Source organism: Corvus cornix, chromosome 12 (assembly GCF_000738735.6).
Source record: "Corvus cornix cornix isolate S_Up_H32 chromosome 12, ASM73873v5, whole genome shotgun sequence".
NCBI lineage: Eukaryota > Metazoa > Chordata > Aves > Passeriformes > Corvidae > Corvus > Corvus cornix.
In genome coordinates, this window is record NC_046342.1 from 5,414,518 (window position 1) to 5,440,097 (window position 25,580).

Genomic DNA, 25,580 nt, shown 5'->3' on the forward strand with positions numbered 1-25,580 from the left:
AAACGTTGAAGTAGCAAGGCTTGGTCGTGCATTATCATCACCTACTTCTGTTCTAGTGCTATAAATAGATGTTTTGTACTGATGCATTTTTCATCTTGCTTCTCCAGTAATTTGAAATATTGTTCTGTAATTCTAGCATTTTGTGTAGTAGTGAGGGATGGGCCATAGACTAATTGAACTAGAGAATAAAGTTAAAACAGCATTTTGTCAGAACTCTTCAAAATGAAGGTAATACGTTCTATTAAGTGTTTTTTTCAATCTTCTCATTCATGAGCTTTATAAAGACTTAGCATATATGTATGTTACTGTCTTTTTTTGATTACTTTTTCCAGATACTTATCTGTTGTCTTTATAAGTAAGTTGTTTTCCTGTAAACATTCCCTTTATTGAATATTAATTCCTCTGCTTTTTGTTGTATAGAATGGAACTTATAAAAGCATTCATGCCATGGCCAAGGACATAGATCTTCTGGCAAAGAATGCCAAAACCTACAATGAGCCTGGATCACAAGTGTTCAAGGTTAGTTTCAGTTGTTCATAGTGCAATTTGAGTTCAGATTTTCTTGACTACTTTCTGTGCTGATTCATCCTTAAATAAATCTTGAGCATAAAGCTCTCAAGGCCCTGTTTGCCTTTTTTTTTAATAGCTTTTAGTGGTTTTTTTTTTTAATATTGCTTTTAGTAAAATTGGGGTACAAAAATGACAAAAAATGAGCTTGAAACTACTCAGATCTTCTATTCAGTTTTTTCAGGCCACTGTGAAAATACTGTGTGGGTGTATTTCAGGCAGACTTTGTTCTATGCTTCATTTCTCATGCAAAATTGTTTTATATCTAAATGTAAAAACACCTTTGTTTTTTTTTTAGATAGCTGGATATATCTGATTACAATATTATTCACTTCCAACATTAAACAAAAAAAATCTTTTAATTGACAGGATGCAAATGCGATTAAAAAGATATTTAATATGAAAAAGGCTGAGATTGAACACAGTGAGTTGGCCAAGTCAAGTCTCCGAATCAGGTACTGCAAATAGAGCTCTTTTTATAATCTCATGTAAAAACCTCTACAGCCATTCCCTTAATTGTGCTGTGGAAAGTATAGTGAGAAATAATTGCTTGAAAACTTAGTTTAGTGTTGTTTCAAAAGTTTTACATTGGTTAAAATAGCTTCTGGAAGAAAGCTTTTTTTTATTGAAGTACTTCTGTGGTGAAATATTTCTGTGATGTACTTGATTATGAAAAACAGTATCAGTGGATCTTTAATAAGTTATGGCCAACTTCCACCACATGTTTATAAGTTAATAACAGAAAATGAATAGGGAATAACAAGGTGCTTTGTTTTATGAAAAGTGTTGGATATTCTTGAACCTTGTTAGGAGCTTGAAACCAAAGGGCTCACAGGTAGGTAAGGGCAGAAACACAGAAACAGAACCTTGGGCAAAAGATATTTAGAGGGAAGTCCACTCTTGTTTGAAAAGCAGTTTTTAGTAATGAGGAGAGGCACAGGAAGCTGAAGATCTGGATTTATTAATCAGTGAGGCAGAGATTAGACCTTGACTATGCAGGTATAAAACACTTGATGAGAGTTGATAGCTCTATTTGTGTCATGGGATGATTTTACTTAGGAAGCAGCATTTTCTTCCTGTGAAAATCCATAGTGTATGAAGAAGTGATGCAGTCATTTAAAATGTTTCTTAGCTGAAATGCAATTAGATTTCTTCTCATATAAACTTTTTACTTACGAGTAACACTCAGAACTAGGTTTAGATATTGTTTGCCAATATGAGCTGTGTCATTTATCTAAAAAAATTTAAGCAGTGTCCTACAAGTCATTCAAGGAGTTGGGAAGGTAGAATCTCTTTATGTATTAGAGCTGGTATTTGGTATTTGGTGATGGGAAACCACTGTTATAATTTCCTGCAAAGGTTTGTATGGTACAGCTGGAAACACTGTCACTCCCTTACTTAACTGAAAGGTAGCTTAATTTTTTCTGTGTAGATGGTGTCAGTATTAAAAGTGTTGCCTAGGATTACTGTGTGAAAGAAGTGGAAGTTGCCTGATTGATTTTTACTGCTTGGTGTTTTGAGATGCGGTTTTTCTGGTTGGTTTGTTCAGCATCAGCATCCTTCCCATGGTCGGGTGCATCATTGTTGGAGTGTATAAAAATAAAAAGCAGAAATACTCTTTAAGGAGTAATTCTTGACACATAGTTGAATCATTTTCCTTCTTAAAAGTATGTGTAGTGCCAGAAGACTTTGATTCTACAGACACTGAGCATACATAGGAGTTTGTTTTGCAGTAACTAGAATTACACATAGGCATAGAGGTTTTCTATTTAAATTGTGATTGTATTTTATTTTTCTCACTGTGTTGGCCATTGATGAAGCTCAGGATGTCAGGGTGTATGTCATATTTATTTCTGAGGCTCAATGGTTTTTCTTGAAAACAAAGCTGATTGTGTAAGAAGGGATGACAGATAAATCACACTGGTATTTGTTAGCTGAATTCCTCTCTTGCACTGCCAAGCCATCTCCACTTCTCAGCTACCTTATTCTAGATGTTCTCTTATGTATTGTGTTCTCAATAGACCTTCAAATCCTGAGGTAATCTGTCAGAATAATTGACAGCTCCCTTCTTTGTTTCTCTAACTTGGGGGAAAAAAATAATGCCTGAAGCAGGCTACAATAATACTGGGCCGAATGCAGAAAAAATTGCGATGAGAGAAAAAGTGTTATGAAAACCAAACCTTTCACCTGCTCTTCTGTATTTCTCTGGTTGCTTTTCTTATTGAATCATTATTCTTTTTTTTTGTTTCTTTCTCAAGAATCTGCTTCACAGAATCATTATTTTTATTTAAATTCCTAAATGTTTTATTGTCTGAAAGGGGAGTTCTCCTTTACATATTGCTGATTTGGGTAAAATTCCCTCAGAAGTTCACTTCAAGTGCATTTTCTATATTTTTCTTCTGAATTTACATCTGTTATTCTATGTCATTGATGGCTCAAACTCAAATCATCATAATGCTACTAACCTAAGCTTTATCTGTTTCCCCTGTGTTAAAAATCATGTTTTTTATTGCAGAGCTCATTGTCTCCTTTGCCGTACTGAACTGCTCTTTGTGGGTGCATTTAACTGTCCTCCCTTAAAGTGGCAAAATTAAATTGCTTGATAATATGCACTGTCAACCAACTTGACAATGACTTTAAGTGTTGATAAAACATGACTGGACCTGTATGATTGGCTTTATCTGGATGCTAAGGAACAGTTTGTTGGCTGCTTTCACTGCTGTTTAGTCTGAGCTGTGTGTACAGCTATCAATGTTTGAGCTAAACGTTACTTTCCTCTGACTTAATAAACAAAATCCACATAAATGCTGGAGTACTGAAAGGATCTCAGTATTACTTACCTTTTAGCTTCCAAACATCTGTCTCTGAACCTTTTGGCTGATCTATCAAAGTGATTCTGTATAAAGCTTTTTTCTTGCTGCGTCTTTTCATGGGTTTAAGGTGGGCCTGTTTTTTTTCCTCCCCTTTCCTTGGCTTGCTTCTCCTGCCTTAAGGACTGCATCAAATTTGGCTGCTTCCAAGCTGACAGGTCCTTCCTCACAGGGTAAAGGCAGTGTTGGGGATGAGAGAAATTCTTCTAACAAATATTATCGGTAAGTAAATTGTGCCCTTGGAGGAAAAGCTGGGTCGTCATCACATGGAAATGCTAAAATTTTGTTTGATTTTCTTCCTCATACCTGCTGTGGTGCTGTGCTTTGGATTAGGTTGAGATAAATGCTGATAACACACTGATACGGTAGTTACTGCTGAGTGAGAAGAACGTGCCGTCCTTCACACCGACTGAGGGATGGTGGCAATGCTCTGTGGGGTGGCTACAGCAGTTGAAACCGGCAGCACAGAGATAAAGCCACCTGGACTGCTCAGCTGTGGCTGGGTGTTGCTGCTCAGGTAGAGAACCTGCTTGTGGAAGTGCATCGTGTAGCTGCTCGTGGATCCAAGAGCTGGGCCACTGAACAACAGCAGAGCAGCCAGGGGTTGGGTCAGGTTGCTGAGGCTGGAGTGGCTCAGGTGGACCTGCACTGGCAGTGTGAAGGTAAATTACAGCTCCAGGAGCCCATGGCACCTCAGGCCATCAGGGAAGAGGTGCTACATATAGATGTGCTCATGATCCAGGTGTGGACTTGCACACCCTCTAAATGGTATTGCAATAAAAATGACCCAGGTGAATGAAGGCTTTTTGATGAAATGAGGCAAAGCACAGCAAGGACAGAAGCAGAAGTGGCTTCATCAGGCAACAGCCCAGCACCACACACCAGCACTGCTGCCCTGCAGGACTGCTGGGACAGATGGAACCCAAAGTCATGGACTAAAGGAGCTCAGTGGGTGTTTTAGAGGGATGGCCCACAAACTAAGGGAATGATATCTGTGTTTATATCAAAAGGCAGGAAAGGATGTATTGGAAAGTGTAGGGCCCAGGCATGCACTCAGCCTATCTGCTTTTTCCCAGTCTTCACTTGGCTCCTGCAGGACAGGACTGAGCCCATTTCTGGAGATGCCTGAGGAGCTGATCTTGTAGAAAGGCAGAGAATGTCAGGCATAGCTTATAGTGTAGATGTGAGATACTGTGCCCCAGGTTTGGGACAAAAGAGAGGGATGCTGAAGAAGTCTTGGTGAGACCATAGCCAGTGTGGATGCCCTTTTACTCCACCTAGGAAGCATAGGAGGCTGCTTCATGTTCAGGCACTGTGTGTGCTGAAAATGCCAAAAGTGGGGATGGGGGAATGGGAGGAGATAGAATACACAGCTTTCAGTATGCTGAATTCCTTCTGTAGACGAATCCCAATAAAACAGGATCAAATAACCAAGTTATTAATTGGGAGAGACTTCTTGTCATTGCCCTTCTCCTGCAATTAATCAAATACTCAAGTATACAAAATAGAAGATGTAAGCTGGAGCTCAGCTTTCTGACTATGTTGGATGGACCATCTCATAAAATAGAGGCAGACTCATGGCATGGTAAGAATTTCTCCTGTTAAAGTCTCCAGCCTTCTGTAGTCATGGCTGTGTTCCTGGTCATGGAGTCACAAGCTTCACTTGTTTGCTTACACGCTCTGGGTGACTGTTAATGGTTAATATGATAACCTTTTCCTTTTTTTTCCATTTTCATTTTTCTCTTTTTTTTTCTTTTTTTAAATTTCTTTCTTTACCTTTTCTCTTTCATAGTAACAAAAGATCAGCCCAAGGGGATCGTTTATCAGCAATAACCATGGCATTGCAATATGGATCAGAAAGCGATGAGGATGCAGCTTTGGCTGGTAGGAACTGAAATGCAGTTTCTCTAATTCCTTTCATTCAAATGTTCACAATGGGCAAATCTGTAGAGCTCCTGATACATTCAAATATATATATTTCAAAAATATTTTGCACTCAGTGTGTAATTCCTTTGAATTTTGCAGCTATTAAGACAGGGTAGGCCAAACTTGCTGGCATGCTTTGAATATTCTGTGTGTTTCCAAGTATACTTACCCGAGCTTTAGGGAGCTGTTGGTTGGTCTTGTTCCTTCTAAAGTGCAACAGAGGAGGAGATACTGGAGAGCACATTGGGTGCTCTGTGCAGCAAAAGAGATTGGTAGTGCTGCAATTGTTTCTTTATTTTGTTATTTACATGATTTCTTCATTGAAAGATGCATCTGTTTAATATATATTACTGGGGCACTTATTTCTTACCTGGTAATTGAACTGTCCTCTTCACAGTTTTCTAGTTGATGGATATGTAGAATTTTTTGGATTTTAGCTCTTGCTGCAATCAAAGGCATTTTGATTCCTGGTTAGCCCAGAGTTCTAGTATTGCATCAGAGCAGCTTTCTGGGAGTTGTGGGGAGTATTTATTAGCTGGGTTTTGCTTGTTTGATAGCTGTTATTTTTTTCAAATTGCAGCGTTGTAAAAACATGTAGCTTTTTATATTTTAGTGATTTAAATTCTTGGAGTGATTTAACCACTTCCAGGTGCCATCTTTTCTATGGACATTATTGTCATTTTCAAGGGACCTCTCTCTGGGTGTGAGACATTTGCCTTGCTGCTGTTGAAGCTCTCCTGTCTGTATTGCATTCACCTAGGAGGCAATGTTAATTTTTTTGGAAGACCTGTCATCCCTTAAGATTTTCTGTCCTTCCAGTGTGCTACTTGGACAACCCTATGCTTCAGTCTCTAGGTGACAAGGATTTTTCTTAAAACCAAGTGGTATTTTTATTAATTGCTCTGCTGTCTCATTTCTTTTCATTCCTCTAATGCTTGTTAAAATAAATGAGAACAGGGCTGCATGGCTGAACATTAATAGAGCTCTCTCCTTCTTGAAACAGAGAACTGAATCTTTATGAGCTTCTTTGGTTGTAGCTGTTGCCTAAGCAATGAACAATATCAGTTTCTGACTGAGAGTTTATCCTGACAGCTGCAGATGGTGTTTTGGTGTGATGGAGCTTGTAGAACATTTCCAGCTCCAGTGTGCAAGGATGTGAGCAGCTTCAGCAGCTCCCTTGCTCCTCATTACAAGTCTCTAAAGGCCAGCATAGGTGGTCATTATGTATTACTTAAGTGTATTTAATTTTGTAAACCAGATGTTTTGGTTTTTACTGTATCATTTAGAGATAGTTTAAGATGGATGCTGCTTTTGGTTTTACTGGCAGCTATCTTCAGTTGGACAGTGAGCATTCATGGTTGTTTGGGTGCTTTGGGACCACAGAGGAGACAGTGGGGTTTTTTTGTGGTATCTGCTGTGGTAACAGCAGTATGATAGGGCAATAACTGCCTGTCCCTCTCCTCTGCCAGTGCTTGCTTGGGATATGGGACCTGATGCAACTGCACATTAAAGAATGTCCAGTCTTGCATTAGATTGTTTGTTCCATAGCAAAAAAAAGAATTTTTCTATCTTCTAGTCTGAATAATACATTCTTCTTTGGCTCTTAATATAGCAGGTTTTATATTAGGAGATCACTATAATTTTCTGAGTATGTAAGAATATGTGATGTTTACACATCACTTTTAAAGAACATGCACATCATAATGAAAATGTTTATAGTGTATTTTATGTAAATATAAAAATACAGTAAAACTGTAATGCATAAATGCTTTCATTTTAGTACATTTTTAAATTGCTAATTAATACCTAATTTACTTAGATTTCTTTTTAGGGAATGCCTTGTGTTCTACTTTCAATGCAAAGAAAATACATTTCTTATTTAGGGTATTGAACTGTTTTGTTGCTGGCTCAGACATAGCAGAGAACAGCAAATACTTCTCTAGTCCCTTTATGTTTTCTCCTTCATAGAGAAAAGTTATTCTGCTTTTTCTCTTTGTTTCTTACTTTTTGGTGGAGCACTCAGAACTGAGCAATTTGACTAAACAGACCAAACTGTTTGAGTAAACTAAACCGTAATTTATTTTTGAAACTGACTTCACCTGATTGCAGTTTCTGAACTGTTGGCCTGTATCTCCATGATCAGGGTACAGGAAAACACAGTGAGAGCTCCAGTGGTTTGTTTCTACCCAAGTTACTCTGTCCAGCTCCTGCTTTCCTGGCTGTGGTATGTGCTGGGCTGTTAAGTGATGCTGATTGGCATCATTAGGATAATTTTGAGTGTCTCCCCAGATCAGTACTGAACATCTTCATTGCATGTTTGCACATCTGCTGGTGCCTGGTTGTGTTTTGGCTTTGCCTCTGACCCTGGTAGGTCCCACACGCTGCCGTAGATCTGGTGTCAGCCTGCAGAGGAGCAATGACAGCAGTGTGTTGGTACAGTCCGGGTGTCCCCTGGCTTTGTCACCATTTCTTTGTGACTTTACTGAACGTGGATAGAGAGCTCGAAACTGTGCCAGCCTCCTCTGGGCAATAATGGAAATGCCAGCTGGAAACCTGGCATTCGAGAACTGTGTTTTGTGTGGCTGAATTACCCAGTGTGTCATCTGCCAGGCTGTCCATCAGGCTCACAGAGGGGAAAAGGGGTGAATAATTTAACTTCAGCATGTGCAAAGCCACGCAGATTTTATGTTATGTCTGTCTGTAAGGTACAAATTGCACTGTTTGTGTTACTTAGAAGTGTGCAAGGATTGGCCATTTATTGCTTCCCAGTCTGTATTTCCAGTACCAGTGTTTTCTCATTCCTGTTGTGTTTCTGTTGTTCATGTAATGTTTCTCCTAATTTTATCTGCAGTAATTATTAGCTGTTCATAGCATTTCTTTCGTTCATCCTAATCCTGAAACAAGATAACCAGAAAAGTTTGCTATGAAGTTTTTTAATACTTCATGATGAATTTTTCAGTCTAATTATATAATCACTATGAAACAATTATTTCTTCGTTTGCTGCATGTCTTAGAGGTGCATTGTCAGGCTTTAGTGTCAGTTTTTTCTGCTAAGCTTCACAATTTTGTACTGAGCTGTGATTAATACTGTCTAAAGGATTGCAATAAAGTGCTGCTTTTTTTTGCCAGTTTGAGGCTCATTAGATCTGTGTTGTGTCATTTTCTGAGGTGTGAATCTGACTGCCAGAGAGGGGTTTCCTTTTCTTCTGCTTTAGAACTTTATCCAGCAAAAACCCCACTCTGAGCTATCCTGCTGAGTTTCCCGTTTTTCTTTTCTCTCTCTGCAGCTGCTGCTCGTTATGAAGAGGGGGAATCTGAAGCTGAGAGCATTACTTCCTTCATGGACACTTCTAATCCTCTTTACCAGCTTTATGACACAGTTAGAAGTTGCCGAAATAACCAGGGCCAGCTCATCTCTGAACCCTTTTTCCACTTGCCCTCCAAGAAAAAGTATCCTGATTATTATCAGCAAATTAAAACACCCATTTCATTGCAGCAGATCAGGTGAGAAAACAGAATGCAAACTACATTTGGTGCAAAACTATTCAAGGGCTTCTTTTATTCCCAGAATCTTCTCTTATGGTCAAGTTGTTGGTACCTAATGCTGTGTTTGCACCATCTCTCCTCTACATCTGATTGCTGCTTGTTTCAACTCAGTCTGCATCAGTCTGTCGATCATCTTTTATATATGGCTGCTGTTGGTTTTATTTTCCATTGAGTTTCTTCTGTAATGTGCCTGAAAATTGCCATATGAATAATTCTGAAGGCCAGGTGTGCAGCAGAGATGAAAGTTTTTGCAGAACTCCCTGTTGTTCTCTTTCCTTGACCCTGATGGCATGATTACCTCTTACTGCCACGTTTTTCTATGTTAATAGTCTTCCATGTGAATTGTAGGAAGACAGTTGCAATTACATTTCTCCTGTCTAGGTCACAGTGTAACTATGGAGAATAATTATTTTCATGATGATGTAGCTGGTCTGGACTGTAGCCAGCAGTTCACCATTTATAAATCTGTGAACCATGAAAGGTCCCTGAGCTGCCAGAGTGCAGCTGTCATATGAAAGACCTGAATGAAGTGAGCAACGTCTTTATTGAGTGGCTCAAGATAAGCCAATATGATGGGTGTGAGTAGGGTCCTGAGAGCATGAATAGGCTTTAATGGTGCTGCCCAGCCTTGGGGGGCCCAGGCCACTGGGGCTCCAGGCCCTGCCCGAGCCACACCCCAGGAGTGCCAGTCCTTCAGCTTCAGTGAGGGAGCACTGGACCCTCCCACTGCTCATCCCTTTGTAATCCACTCCGATGCACAGGTCTGTACATTTTAGTTATACCATAATATGATCTGTCAGACTTGGTGTAATTGTTGAATGAGCAGTGTCTTTGTTATATCAGAAGCTAACAAAGCTGTTTTTTGGTTTTTTGACTTGTCAGAGGGTGTTTTGCGTGTGCTGGGGAATAAAAGCTGCCACACTGGTTATCTCTCCATCAGGGGCTTTAAGGCATTTTTTCTTATGTCTTAGTACAGCTGTAATAGTGGCAAAGAAAGTGTCTTGCCTTGAACAAAGCACAAAATGTACTTGATGAAAAAAACCCCAGTGAAACTGTGAAGAATCATTGACAGTTGTGAGGAAGCTTTGTGCCTGAATGTACCTAAAAGTATTGGCTCAAACTATGTATAAACAGATTTGTTTGGGAGAAACTTTCCATTAAAAATATCCTTGGTATCAGTTACAGAAAAAATAACTTGTCATAGAGAGGCAGCTGCATTTCTGCTTTCCTGACAGCGTAGGCAGGTTGCATCTGGCTGTGTGAGCAGAGCAGAAATTCCACACAAGTGTATGAAGAACTGTAGATAAAAGTAACTTGACTTACTGCTTGGGAGCTTAAAAAATCAAAAAGGGACAGCCAGGCTTTTAGAAATAGTGTTTGATGCTCACAAGTTAAAGTACAATGTTTATAGTAGTCTTAACTTCTTGCAAATTCTGAAATTCAGCTGTCTTTTAAATTACCGTGTAATCTTCAGTTCTTACTATACCTGAAAAGCTTTGAAGTCATGCATATGGACACTTAATTGATGTGCTTTGGGGAAAACTGGAGCATCATGGCTTTACTGATACTGCAAATATGTCTTTAGGTATTCAAAACTGCCACTCATTAGGGGTAGAGGTTGTTCGTGGGGTTTTGGGTGTTTGGTTTTCTGTGGGGTTTTTTTCCTTCTTTTCTTGTGGTGGTGGTTTTTTTGTGTTTGGTAGTTTGGGGTTTTTTTTTTTTGAGATGTACATAAGTAGAGCATATCTTCTGTTCCCAGATGGGAACAGAAAAGTTAAGTGTCCTAGTGGAAAGCTGACGGAGGTGGAGTGAAGCCTGCCAGTCCTGTTTCATATCTGTTTGGCTCTGGCATCTGGCTGCCTCAGCTGTCCTGCCAGAGTGAACTGTGAAATGTGTGGCTGTTGCAAGTTTTACAGCTAGTCGTGTATTTCAGAGAGGTTTGTGTGTGCTAAATGCAGGAAAAGTCTTTAAAATAATTCATGATTTCCAGAGCGTGTGAGTGTGTTTTGGTTTAATGAGATTATACCTATCCCAGCCTCTCAGTCACTCTGGGTGTTGTGAACCTCAGTCATTTGTTGGGTGCTGATCCTGACCTGTTCCTGGATGTGGGAGGTAATCATGCCGATGGCTTTTAGTTTTCTCCTGATTTGCTCCTGGCTTGCTGTTCACAGAATCACAGAATAGCTGAGGCTGGAAGGGAGAGACCATCCTGCCCAACCCCTGGCTGTTATAGGGTCACCCAGAGCCTCCTGTCCGCGTCTGTGTCCAGTCAGGTTTTGATTATCTCCACAGATGGAGACCCTACATCCTCCTAGGGCAACCAGTGCCAGTGTTTGACCACCCTCACAGTAAAAAACATTTGTGTTCAGCTGAAATTTCATTTGTCTTCATTTGTTCCCCTCACGTCTTTCCCAGTCAGGGGGCACAGCTGAGGTGACCGTGGCTCTCCCTTCATTGCCTCCCACCAGATGTTCAACACACTGATGAGAATTCCCTGCCTCAAACAGGGCAGAGCTCAGAGCTGGAGAGCAAGAAAATCCTACTTAAAAAGAAAGGCATGATGCTGTCACAGCTATAACTGACATGTGGTAAAAGTGCCTGATGCAAACTTGACATTGCTGGGGAAAAGTCATTCTGTAGTTACAAATAACCACAGGAATAGTCAGGAAATGATGCAGGAGAATGTGTTCAGTTACCAAGTGCATAAGTGCTAGATCCTGGCAGGCTTACAAGAACACTGTTCCTTATTAAATTTTACAGTGCTAAGAAGTGTGATCCCCAAGGCAAGTGGGTCAGGCTTTTTTATACCAGAGGAGGAAGGCGTGCCAGGGAATTCCCTGGCAGCGGCTCTCTCTAAAACATGTGGGAGTACAGGCACTGAAATCAGGACCTTCACTGGCACACCCCAGTGTCTTGTGCTCCTGGAGCTGTAGCTCAGGTGTAAAAATGTGTGGAGATCTGGTGTAAAACACCCTTGGGTTTGTGTGATTTCTAATTTTGGGGAATTGAAATGAATGTTTCTTGTGAATGTGACCATTTTTGGACAATGCTCTGTGACACAAGAATCTAAATGATGCTTTTATGTGATGTGTTGAGGTTCTGTCGAATTTTGTGGTCGCTCTTGTTGATTTTGAATGTTATAGATTATTTGAGTGGAGGTTATAGTAAATGTCATCACCTGGTCAAGCATATTTTGCCATATAACTTAAGCAGTTTTAGCAATATGACAAATAAAGGAGTGGAACTTATTTTGAAATAGTGGGGACTGGTGCCTGGGCTGAAGTTTGAGGAGATTATGGAGAACTTCTGTGTTTCTGTTTGCTTGATTTATGAATGAGCCAATTGGGAAGAGAAAATGACATCTCTAATATTTTGAATATATTGTATATTTTTACTTTATCTTGAGATTTAGGAGTTCTTTCATTCCTTTTGTTAGTTAATATATTATTTGGTGAGTATTGTGTATTTTTGAAATCTTCTGTTTGTGTAACCAGTTTTCCTACCTTAGCAAGTACTTTCAGTGCATATGGTAAGTAAGGCCTTTATAAAATCACAGGTTCAAATAAACAGGGTTGCCAATGGATTTTACAAGAAGACTGTCATCCTCAATAGGACATTTGTCAAATGTGTCTCTTGATCCTACTCATTCTTTGTTACTGGCTTGTTTTTTCCTGAAGAGGCAGGACTAGCACTTCACAATTTCCAAATACAAGTAAATAAGTTGGATCATCTGGTGTTTGAATTTTTTCAGTAGCAAATTTTTAGGCTAAGTGTGATCTAATAAATGGATCTTTTGATTATATGGAGAGAGTATCTCTCTCATCATCAGTCCTTTCAGATATTCCATCTGGAAGGACTAATGTGTTTCCAGTACACATTTTAGGGAGTTGAGTGCCAACTTACAGTATTCTTTTAATTGATATTCTGATTTCAACCAAATTACATGTCAGTGTTCTTTTGGGCTTAGTGGCATTATGAAACTGTAGCCTTACTTTTAAACTTTTTTTTTGCTTATTTTGCAACGGTCATTATGTTTAAAATGAAATTCTTTCTAGTTTTACCCATGCTTTCAGGTACAATTATATCCCTGTCAATCATTTTCATAGAAATTTCTCTTAGTTTCTAGTATGTAATTTGTATTATGTGGCAGTGACTTTCACTAGAGCTATGGGTTTTAGTTTCAGCCTCATTTTGTGAAATAAACTGATGTTTATAGAATCCTTTCATCCTAAGATTGGTGAGATGGCTTGTTAAAAATTTATTGTGAAGCTGCAGTTCATCCTCTAAATCCAGAGAAATCATGATGCTTGAGTTCTGCTGAGTTTGAGTGTAACTAAATCTGTTCGAAGTACTTATGTGAATAACCTACCTAATTAATCATCCTATTGTTTGCTGACAGCACGTACAGAGAGGAGAATGGTAGGAGAGGGGGTTCTTTGAAGAATAGAACTGAATCTCTTTTGTGCCCGTACATTTTTCATTCCTCACACCTCTGGTTGGAAGTTGTCACTTTCCAAACCATTCAGTCTAAGTCTGGATTTTTACTTTTGCTGTCAGGTCTTTGATGAACACAACGGTGAATGTAAATTGTTTGCTTAAAATCACATAGCCTGCACCTTGATTTTTGGGTTGTGGAGAAACAAATGTTGGTAGCAGAAAGCTTGGGACTGAAAGGTTTTATACTAGATTTATTTTGTGGTAGTGATAATGCTCCATCAAGCAGGGTGACGTTCAGCCAGGTGCTGCAGAAACCAGACTGGGTTTAAAGGTGGTGTGTGAATGGGAATGTGCCAGGCAGGAGGGTGAGGAAGGTGTGAAGGAGGATAGCTGTGGTTTGCAGCTTGTGACAGGCTTGGGGGTTGTGTTTCTGCAGATTAATATTTTCTGTTGTGTGTAATGAAGTGTTGGAAGGTTAAAAAAAGTAAGATAGCACTTTCAGCAAGAAAACACATCAAGTTAAGCATTAACTCATGTTGATTCATGTGTTTAGCCTATGAAAAATGGCTTTTTTGTTGTTTTTAGTCTTGTAACTGTTTTCACATGAAGTGCACTTCGCACGTAGCACCAGTCAAGGACCAGGTGTTTTTTTAAGAGAAGGCACAAATTGAAGAGTTTAACATGAGGGGTGCTGGGCACTTTTGGCTCTCACTGAAGGTGAGTGGAATTGATGAAGGGAAGGCAGTGTTTGGGGCTGTGCAGAGCTGGCCTGCCCTGAGGTCAGGGCTCAGGGGCACTGCAGCAGCCTCAGCAGGCTGTGCTGCTGCCTCACCTGTGAATCTCACCCGAGTATGAAAACAGGACTTCAGTCTCCACAACTTCCAAAATTACTGAAGCCGTTCTTTGAGGAGACATGTTGCCCTAAAATAACAAGTGGAAGATGTTACTAGAGAATCAAAAAATAAATCCCCTTCCTGTAGTTAGAGCTCTTTGACTATTGATTTATCATGAGAATGAAGATATTACAGAACTGTTTTGCACTGTATAGCTAGTGAAATAACTGGCTGGTATTTCTCTTTTGCAGAACCAAGCTGAAGAACCATGAATACGAAACTTTAGATCAGTTGGAGGCTGATCTGAATTTGATGTTTGAAAATGCCAAGCGCTACAATGTACCCAATTCTGCCATCTATAAAAGAGTGCTGAAAATGCAGCAGGTTATGCAGGTATGTGGAGCAGAACAAGCAAAAGGATATAACTTCTCATGTAAATTCATTTCCCTAATGGATATTTTTCCAAAATCATTTTTAACTAGACCTTTATTTGCAGAAGTATTTCATGCTTAAGGGGAAGTATGGGAATGAAGAGCATCACAAAGTGATTTTTTTCTCAGCTCACCTGCTGCTTTCTGTGATTTCTTGCAGTCACTTTTTTCCTTACTATGACTCCTAACTCAATTAAATTGTGAGAAAATTGATGATGCAGGGTTTTTTTAGGGTTTGCATGCAACTGGATAATACTAGAACCCTTCAGATTTCATTAAGTGTTTCAGCTAAGTGCTGCAGTCTGAAATGGCATTGTTTTCAAATTGGTTCCTCAAAAGTTGTTCTGTCAGTTAGAAAGAGCTATACTGCTGTTAAATTCTGTTCTAAAAGTGTCCAGCAGTGAGGGTTTGTTTTCCTCACACATGTAAAATGGGTTTGTCAAGGGTTTGTTCTTTCTTCAGGCAAAGAAGAAGGAGCTTGCTAGGAGAGATGACATTGAGGATGGGGACAGCATGATTTCTTCTGCTACATCGGATACTGGAAGCTCAAAAAGGAAAAGGTATCTGCTTCTGTAGTTCCTGGAGGCCGTGACATTGCTGCATTTTTCATTTGTTAAAGAGAGTATTAAGCCATGGCTTTTAGCATTTGTGTAAGGATTTGTAATTCTGAGACATCATTAAGTGTTGATTCTAATTAATTCAAAACTATTTGCTGACTTTTATTTCCCTTGTTTGGTCTATTAGTTGACAGTTGTCAGCATCAGTTGTAAGTGACATGGACACTGTAATAGCACTGGATTAGGTAATTTTGTCAGTGGATTTCAGGATTTTTTGTGGGGAGATTGTTTTATTTTAGCCTGACAAATAGATAAACTGATTATAAGAGGTTGATTGTGTTGGGTCCTGTAACATAAACCAAATTCCCAGTGATTTGCAATAGGCTCTTTTATTAAGCACAATGATGGCTTATGGGAGGTATTCTTTACAGTGATAGCTGTTATGCAATTAATACTAATGATGCATTTCACTCCAACAAGGGCTAGTTTCTCAAGTCTGCCTCATGGTATCACTTGAAATAAATTCCAGCTCTGATAATATTACTGCAGTGGTAGTAACAGCCAGTGTAAAATTCAGCATCTTTCTTTGGTGTTGCTTATGACCTTCAGCTTCCTGGGTATTTGTTTCTTGTTTTGTCAAAGTAACAGCAGTTGTGGGGGGAGGAAGGGAATGGAGTAGAGCATCAGTAACGAGTCACTAAAGTGCAATCAACTAAGTGCAACAATGTCCACTCATTAAAAATCTGCAGAGAGAAAATATGAGCATGGATTTAGGAGGTGGTGCAGTGTAGGGATGCTGGGAAGAAGAAATGTAGTGGAAAGGAAAGGCAGACCACAGAACCAAGTAATCAAAAAGGAACAAATTGCAAAAATTGCTAGCTTTGTGATCTTCAGATTCAAAAAGAAGTACTAACCTAATCAAGCAAGTCAAATTGTCATTGGTGTCCTTTTAACCCCATGTTGCTTTTGATCACCTTGTGCCAAATAATACTGAAATACTTAAAAGGAAAAAATCTGTCAGGCCCTGTCATCTAAGAACAATGAAAGAGGAAAGAGAACAAGGGATTTGCCATGTTCATAGGCAAGGGAAATCAGAATGATGCCTGAAGAGAACCTGGAAACGCTTTTGATGTTGTCAGTTTGATACTTGTTATCCATTTCACTTGCTGAATGATAGCAAGGAAAAGAAGGTTGTAAATGCTGCTGGTCACAGAAGTGAAGCCATGAGAGGAATTCCAAAATGTTGCTGGAAAAGGAGACTAATAACCCATGCAAAATTCATCCCACTGGGAAAATAACAGCTACCCAGAGGAAAGTTGTTTGACTGCCCCTTTTATGTATCAAATGCATCACCTGAATCTTGAGTATTGGCAGGCCTTTTGCTATTTCGGCTTTGGTTTTCCTTTGCCTGCTTCTGTTGAAATGAGTGAGAAAAATCTGGAAACATGTTAAAATGGGGAATTTGCCAGCATGTCTATGTTCTGGCATTGCTCACTTGCTAGTGTGAACAACCAACCAACATTTGCCAACAGTGGTAATGTTTAGCCTAGAGAACGTATATTTTGGGTTTTCTTTGTTGTTAGTTTTCTTTAGTTATTTCACTGATCTCACCAAGGAGCAAGAGTTATCTGAGGTATGAGACTATGCTGAATTAGGATATTTTAAATGTGTGGGGAAAAGATCCAGATGATGGAAAATCTGTGTTGCAGTTTGGTTTCTTACAGGTTGTACAGGGATATTTTGCACATTCTGCAGTTGAAGGTAGTTTTTGTGGTGGTTGTTGCCTTTGCAGATAATATAATAGTCAAAGTTACAACTACCTGAATAAGTCTTAAGGAGATTGCAGCTTTGAAGGCTGTTTACAGGTGCTTTGTATTGAGTGTATTGCTGAGTACCCCAGTATCTGAGCTGAGACTATATATTATTGACATAAATTTTCCTCTCCCTTATCTGATTTGCTTATAGGCCATGTAATATGTGTGCAGGGAGCCATGTACTGTTTTCTGACAAGCTCTGTCAGATTTCTTGAGACAGCCATAACAGCTACACACAGGATGACTGGAAAGTTTGTGGAGGTAGCATGTACCATTTTCTACCTGGGTTTGCAGTTTTGGTGAGCTTCATTGACTTTGAACTTCATTTGGATTGACAGATAATTAACCAATTCCTTCTGCTACATCCTTGATGTTCTTATTTGGTACTGAAGAATGTACAGAATTACTCTGAGATAAATAGCTCATGTCTTTGGTATTCTGTGTTCAGCAGAAGTAGTCTTGAAGGTACTGGCTGGAGGTTTTTACCCTGTTCGCTCTGGATCTCGAGCTCTTGGATTCAGATGCCTGATTGACTGGTCTGTTTTCTCTGCAGCTGGAAAGTGCTCAGAGCTCCTTTTGGCCTTTGCACTTTGAAAAATGAGTTAGTTGGTTTATTTTGTAGAACACTTAACTCAAGGTCAATGAGAGAACAGTCATCTCAAAGAGTCATTTCCTGTTTCAGTATCAGGCTCCTGGTTGGTTATGATGCTGTCATCATTTGCAAATTCTAGTGGACTGTATTAATATTGAAATTCTTGTGTGTGTTTAGGTGGTTGTGGTTGTTTCTCCATGGCAGAGGATAATGTCATTGTGATATTAGTGTTGGAAGTGGGGAAAGGAGTCCCTGACATTTATTCTTTTCCTTTGTGTTCTTCTTAACCTGACAGTAAAAAGAACATACGAAAGCAGCGGATGAAGATCTTGTACAATGCGGTTCTGGAAGCTCGAGAGCCAGGCACAGGCAGGCGGCTCTGCGATCTGTTCATGATTAAGCCATCCAAAAAGGACTATCCAGACTACTACAAAATCATCCTGGAGCCAATGGACCTGAAGATGATAGAGCACAACATCCGCAATGACAAGTATGCGGCGGAAGAGGCCATGATTGAGGACATGAAGCTCATGTTCCGGAACGCCAGGCATTACAACGAGGAAGGCTCCCAGGTACTCACTGGGGTCAGAGCCACACTTCTCTCTGCTGCTTTGCAGACACAGACTTCTGTTAGGATGGTTTCACTTTGACTATTACTTGTATTATTTGTTGTAATTGTTTATTGGACGAAAGTAGAAATTCTCAGAACTTCTGAGAAAGGATGTCTTAGAAGGAAACCAGCTTTCTTTTCATGGAAGTGGAGAGTGTGGGAGATCAGACTAGAAGACCTCACTTGTTTAGCTTAACAAAATGAGTCTGAAAGGAATATGGTTTTCATCTACAAGTATTTTGTTGGGTGTGTCTATATAGTAATGTTTCTCAGGCAGCAAGAATGACATGAAACAGGGTGGTGGTAAGAAATCTCCAGCTGTTTCTGACAAGAAACTTGATCAGCTGCTGCACAGGACTTCATCACCAGGATTGGACTTGAAGACCCAGGACTGTTCTAGTCCTTGGTACCTTGATGGAATCACAGTAGTTCAAGGGGTCTTTCATTGCTCTGCAGAAGGGTTTGAGGAGGAATTTGATAACACAGCTGCCCCTTGCCATTTTGTAGTCTTTGAAATAGAAATGTAGCTTAATTGGATAATTTCTTCAACATTTGTAGCTCTCTGATTTAGATGCTGTCATCAGTTCTGCTTTCCTGTGTAAGTCAGTTAAAATGAAAGGCTTATTTCTCAAATGTACACCTTAAATAAATTACTCAGTTTTGCTTTCAGCTTTTCCAAACTCAGATTTAAGTGTTTCTTAGGAGCTAGTTCTAAACTAGTCTAACCACAGTAAACCTTGTTTTGGCTGGATTTTGATTACTTTACTGATTAATAGGTGTACAATGATGCCCATATGCTGGAAAAGATCCTAAAAGAAAAAAGGAAAGAGCTGGGACCCTTGGCTGAAGATGATGATGTTGCATCCCCTAAACTAAAGCTAAGTAAGACAACCTTGTGCATTGCCTTGTCTCATTTCAAAACTAGCAACACAGTACAGGTGAACAGATCTTCCTTTTAGAATAGACATATTCTGCACAACTGTTAACACTGACAAGGAAAGTAGAATTACATTTTCAAAATCTTGACAGCAATGGCATGTCTTTATTATACAATAGAATTAAGTTGTTGCATATAGTGTTTTCTAAGAAAAGTAACTTTGAAGAAAAAAGACCTGGGAATGTGTGGAATGAGTGAGATTTAGTCAGGTAGTGTTATTCAAATGTTAGATGGTGCACTATGTGCCCAGTAAAGTAAGGGGCTTCTCAAACTGAGCAAATCTCTTAATTTCCTTGGTTGAATGTCTGGGATTTTCACAGAATGATATAAAAAAATGTGAACTTGGTTTGATAGATTATTGAAAGCTATGAAAAACTTGGAAGTGAAGTTTCCCATGTCTGTTCCTAGAGCTGTTGCCCTTACAAAGTTGCTACTACTCAAATCTTATGCTCTCTTAATATGTGTTCAGAACTGAGCAAACTGAGAAGGATAAAACTGCACAAAAAGCCTTAAAGAAAATAACTGCACCCAGTTCTCTTGCAAATTAAATGTGTAGCTCTTAGGTAAAGTACAGGTGTAGAGAACTCTCAGGTAGAGTCTGTACAGTGCAGTAACAGAGATCCTGAGTTAATCAAAAGGCCAACCTGATAATCCCATGAGAGGCCTTAATTTACATTTTACGTGTAATAATCCTTTCTAATTTGCCATAAACATGTCATAAAGAAATCTGATAATATTTTGAATACTTAATTTTCGTGATAACAAAACCCCTGTGATGACTGGATTTTTAACAGCTGCAGGGAGATATTCATGTAGAGCTGTAAGATCAAAATGAGTTTAGAGGACTTTGTTAATGATGTTAGGTAGGAAAAGGTGTTTTCCGTGCTGAAGCCTGAGAAGGTCTTTGCCAGGTGGAGCGTGGAGCAACATATTCTGTGTTTGCCAAACAGAACAGTAGAAAAAAAACTATACAATTATGAAAAATAAGGGAAGCTGCAGCCTGGAATGGGCTCCATGTTGTGAGGCTTCTGCTCACACCATGAGGTGGTTCTTCCATGAGCAATTCTCCGGTTTCCACTGGAGATGGACAAAGAAATGTTCCAGTTCTCAGCTTTGTAACTGTAACTTCTTTTTTGTTTTTGTCATCTTAGGTAGGAAAAGTGGCATTTCTCCTAAAAAGTCCAAGTACATGACTCCAATGCAGCAGAAGCTGAACGAGGTGTACGAAGCCGTGAAGAACTACACGGACAAGCGCGGCCGGCGGCTGAGCGCGATCTTCCTGCGGCTGCCGTCCCGCTCCGAGCTCCCCGACTACTATGTCACCATCAAGAAGCCCGTGGACATGGAGAAGATCAGAAGCCATATGATGGCAAATAAATACCAGGATATCGACTCCATGGTGGAGGACTTTGTTATGATGTTCAATAACGCTTGCACGTACAACGAGCCGGAATCTTTGATTTATAAAGATGCCCTGGTCCTGCATAAAGTTTTGCTTGAAACTCGGAGAGAAATAGAAGGAGATGAGGATTCTCATGTGCCCAACGTCACTTTGCTGATTCAGGAACTTATCCATAACCTTTTTGTGTCTGTTATGAGCCACCAGGATGATGAGGGCAGATGCTACAGTGACTCCTTAGCTGAGATTCCTGCTGTTGATCCCAACTTCCCAAATAAACCTCCTCTGACTTTTGATATTATCCGAAAAAATGTTGAAAATAATCGCTATAGAAGATTGGATTTGTTCCAGGAGAACATGTTTGAGGTACTGGAGAGGGCACGGAGAATGAATAGGTGAGCAAACCCTTATTTTTCAGGTATCCTTTATCACAAGTTTTGCATTTAATGTTAAACAAAGGCTGAAGGTTTTTTAAGGTGTTTGCTTTCTTTGATATGGGTGTTCAGAAAACTAAATCTCAAAAGCTCTGTCAGGTCTTCAGTGGAATGTTTGCTTCCATTAGAAAACAAGGAAGGAGTTAGTTTTCTGCCAAGAGATAATTTTGACAACAATCATCCAAAGGAACACCTTATGAAAAACAGGTTTCTGCTAACTTTCATATTGAAAAAATGAAGAGAGCTGTTCACTAACTGCTCAAACAATGACTTACTCTTTTGGAGCAATCACACTTGGATGAATTATGGTAACACCGTGCACAAAATATAAACACTTGCAACTTCTTGTAGTATTTTGCTTGAATTCAGTAGCCTTTTTGGGAATGTGCAGGTGAGAGCCTGACTGTGAAGGAGAGGAAGTAAAAAATTATCTTAAAACATCTACTAAGAGGAGTATGGATAATTAAAATAAGTCAGTTTTGTTAATAATACTGTTATTACTCAAGTTTTTAGAAGTTAACAGATTGTAGAGGTCCAGTGACAAGTAGCCTTGGTCACACCTTTGATTTTCCTGGCATTTCAGGACTGGTGTGTACAAAAACACTGGTTTGGGTAAACTATAATGCATATTGACAGTGGACTAACAGGTGAAGCATCACTTGATGCTTCATGGCTTGAAGTCAGTCTCTGCTGCTGCTTATGAGTAAGCACAGAAATCTCCTGGCAGAGTGAAGATCAGTTTTGATTGATCACAAAGAGTGGTGATTGATGGGTGTGTTTAGGCTCCTGCTTCACCCTGCACAAACTGTGTCTTTGCCCTGTTGCTCATGTTTTTGTACAGGACTGATTCAGAGATCTACGAGGATGCAGTGGAACTTCAGCAGTTCTTCATTAAAATTCGAGATGAACTGTGTAAAAATGGAGAGATTCTGCTGTCACCTGCTCTCAGCTACACCACCAAGCACCTTCACAATGATGTAGAAAAGGAAAAGAAGGAAAAGCTGCCCAAAGAAATAGAGGAGGATAAGCTCAAAAGGGAGGAGGAGAAGAGAGGTAGCTACCTTTTTTTCACGAGTTTTGAATGTACTAAATGAAAAATGTACCCACAGGTATGATGTCTACGTGAGCTTTGCCTGCTGAAAGGGCCTTAATAGTCTGCTTGTCCCCCAGTCTTTTATTTCCAGGTTATGAGACATTTATTTTGATCCTTATCAGCCAGATCAGAGGGCTTTTAAAAAGAGATGTAGGTAGGTATTAACCCTATGTGAACTCCTTAATCAGAATACATTGGGGTACCAATATTATTTCAAGGATATTGTAAAAGAAAACTATAGTTTTTTACTTGAGCTTTCTGCTGATAAAAACTTAACAATGAATATTCCCATTGACCTTTTAGTCATTTTCTTTTTGACAAGTACTGGTGGTGTCTATGATCATGCTTTTAACACTGCTAAAGAGCTGAGGTTTGGTAAGCCTTTTGTGTTTTTACTTGGCTACTGTGAGTTTGAAGAGGAGTGGGCTTGCACTGTTTTGTAGGGCATGAAGCCTACCCTGAAGGTCCTTTATTTCACAGTTCCTGGCTATTTCTGTCCATGCTCCATTATACACCATATTTAAAGGAATAAATAAGTTCTCCAATTGCACTTTTCCACAGAGAGGAGTAGAGCTGTTGGCAATTTTGTCCTTGAATTATCTTTCTAACATGGTTCATCTTCCCTCATAGATGTCAGCAGCAGTAAAGTCTGGTTACTCCAGGCTCAGAGTGAGGCACTGACATCAGGAATCTTGCCTAATATGGAAATGTGACATTACTAACATCTGGTTTTCCCTTCTTGAAATAAGAAGCTGAAAAGAGTGAAGATTCCTCTGGATCAGCTGGGCTGTCAAGTTTGCATCGAACCTACAGCCAGGACTGCAGCTTCAAGAACAGCATGTACCATGTGGGAGATTATGTGTATGTGGAGCCTGCAGAGGCCAACCTGCAGCCTCACATCGTCTGCATTGAGAGGCTGTGGGAAGATTCAGCTGGTAAGGATGTCCTTACTGCAGCAAAACAGTAGAGTGAAACTTAGTATTTGAAGCTTTCGATTTAATATTTTTTCCTCTGTAGATGTTACTTACTTTATTTGCAGAACTGTTTGGACCAGTGAGTGTTTTTTTTTGTTGTTGTTTCTGAGTTCCTTTATTCTAAAAGATATTACAAATAGAATAGAAAATTCTTGGAACAGCATGTGCTCTTTTTGGTGTTCATTTCTGCCTACCCTCAAATTGTAAACCTTGCAGGGATGGGATTCTGAGTGGGATGGACTCCTTGTAATTTAGGTGCAAACTGCTTTTCTGTGCTGAGAAATCTGAACCAAATCTGGGCACAGGTTTCCTTTGCTTTAGAAAAATAGTACATATTTGTAACTTCTTTATAAATCATTGTTTTCAATTTGAGTTTGTCACCATGTAATTTGTCATACCATAAAATGAAAGAAATAGTTCTTAAAAAACTTAAAAGTTACCTGAGATTCTTTAAATAATCAGGTGATTGTTGTGTGGACTTTCAAGCCATTTCAAGGCCTGAAAGTCAAGATCTATGAATAAGAATTAATTTCTCCTTTATTTTGCTGAGTCAGGTTTTATTGGAGAAATAATACTTGGCAGGCTTTTTAAACGTGGTTTTCCTTTCCTGAAAAGTTTAATGAATAGTGCCCTGTTTAAAAGCAGGTTGCTCTTAATATAAATGACTACCTGGCTATTTGATTAATCAGTCAATCTCTAATTGTTCTTACTTGGCTCATGCACTGGAGAATGTCATTTTACATTTTTTTCTTTCTATCTCCCCTCCCTGTTTTTTGTTTTCTATTTTAAAGGAGAGAAATGGCTCTATGGCTGCTGGTTTTATCGACCAAATGAAACGTTTCATCTTGCAACTCGAAAATTCCTGGAGAAAGAAGTTTTTAAAAGTGATTATTACAATAAAGTTCCTGTTAGCAAAATTTTAGGCAAATGTGTGGTCATGTTTGTCAAGGTGAGAGACTGTTCAGGGTAAGAGTAATTTATAAAATAAGTAATGCTTTCTGCTATTTCCTGTAGAGCTGTAGGCACTCTAACAGAGACATTCCACTAACATCTAAATAAAATACGTGGGCTGTTTGTATTTTCCTTTGCTTGCTGAGATACGTGGTTCACCCAGGTGATGGAGTTTCCCTGTGCTGGTTGATTTGTGTTTATGATCACTCCCAACTTGGTGAGTGTGTCCTTTTTCCAAGTCAAAGCTCAGAAATCTTGTGAGGGTGATTTCAGGCTTCAGATCTTGTACTTGTTAATGCACTGGCTTGGTAAATGAATAAAACCTAATTTTTCTCACATGCCAACCTATACTGAATTAGCTCCTTCTCCAAGGGTGGGATTTCTTGTAACTGAAGCCATGAGAGGGAAGTTCACTTGTGTCTGTGGGATGTGGGTGTTGCTGAAATATTTCGTATTTTTTCTTCAATCCGCAGGAATATTTTAAATTGTGTCCTGAAAACTTCAGAGATGAGGATGTCTACGTGTGCGAGTCGCGCTATTCTGCGAAGACAAAGTCTTTTAAAAAGATTAAACTGTGGACTATGCCTGTGAGCTCTGTCAGATTTGTCCCACGAGATGTGCCCCTGCCTGTGGTCAGAGTCGCTTCTGTGTTTGCCAATACAGACAAAGTAGATGAGGAGAAACACAGTGAAACACTGGAGGACAGTAAGGTGGGAGAAAGTATCCTTCATCTTGAAAAGGTACGCAAGGGGAACGTTGATTGTATTTGACAGAAAGAGAATGACAAAATATTAGCCCTCATGGCTTGGGTTTCACCACATCCAGACACAGTAAAATAGAAATGAATATAATATTTCTGTTATAAATGGTATTATAGACATTTGTAAATAAACACAAACAAAATGTAAATAGACATAACAGATAACAATAAACTATGTAAATGTTTGTTACATTCAACAGCCTCTTTCCTGTGATCATGTGAAGGGCTTGGTTGGGTTTTTTACCACTCCAGAAAATTACACTTTTACTGTAAAGTCTGCCCTAAGCCTAAAGAACCAGTAGAACTAAAAGAGTAATTTTAGTTCATGGCAGTGCTGAAATGCTTTATTGTGTAGCATTTCACTAAAACAGTCAGTAGCTAGGCAGCAGTAAATAATACATAATATTCTGTTGTTTGTGGCCTGTTTGTGGTTGATAACTAGTTTCTTGTCAAAATGCTTAAGAGTATTTCTGTCCAACATAGTAGATAAAATGTTTCATTTTTTTTACCTAGAGTGAGAAAATAAATAAATTTAGGTAAACGTATTAAAATAATTAAAATTTAATTAGTTGTATCTGAAATAAATTTAGAGCCATAAAAAAGAGAATCATAAAATATCATAAATCAGAAAAATCTACTTTGCCTTGAGTTCTCTAACAGAACCTGAGAACACAGTACCCAGCACACCCGTTGTCAGCTTTTGCCAGACACTTAGTATGTATTAGTGTATTTATTCACATCATGACAGAAGATGGAGTTAATTCTCCTGAGAGAACGAAAACTCATAGGATCTTTTCCTTCCACACCTTGGGAGACAAGCCTGTGTTTCCTTGGCTTTCTGGAATGCCA

At 39.2% G+C, this 25,580-nt stretch overlaps 1 protein-coding gene across 16 annotated transcripts in view; it reads left to right on the forward strand.

The window, feature by feature from the left end:
* PBRM1 (polybromo 1) overlaps positions 1-25,580 on the forward strand; it is a 56,462-nt gene that overhangs the window by 9,222 nt on the left and 21,660 nt on the right. For 13 of the 16 annotated variants that reach the window (XM_039558822.1, XM_039558820.1, XM_039558816.1 and 10 more), the window contains 14 exons: positions 421-519; positions 937-1,022; positions 3,561-3,659; positions 5,230-5,321; positions 8,651-8,867; positions 14,431-14,572; positions 15,073-15,170; positions 17,869-18,145; positions 18,960-19,065; positions 20,272-20,914; positions 21,795-22,006; positions 22,796-22,981; positions 23,812-23,969; positions 24,445-24,711. In XM_039558822.1, the coding sequence (XP_039414756.1) occupies positions 421-519; positions 937-1,022; positions 3,561-3,659; positions 5,230-5,321; positions 8,651-8,867; positions 14,431-14,572; positions 15,073-15,170; positions 17,869-18,145; positions 18,960-19,065; positions 20,272-20,914; positions 21,795-22,006; positions 22,796-22,981; positions 23,812-23,969; positions 24,445-24,711 (2,682 nt within the window). The remainder of the gene's footprint in view (positions 1-420; positions 520-936; positions 1,023-3,560; positions 3,660-5,229; positions 5,322-8,650; positions 8,868-14,430; positions 14,573-15,072; positions 15,171-17,868; positions 18,146-18,959; positions 19,066-20,271; positions 20,915-21,794; positions 22,007-22,795; positions 22,982-23,811; positions 23,970-24,444; positions 24,712-25,580) is intronic. The other 3 variants (XM_039558824.1, XM_039558825.1, XM_039558831.1) reach the window with 1 other exon arrangement.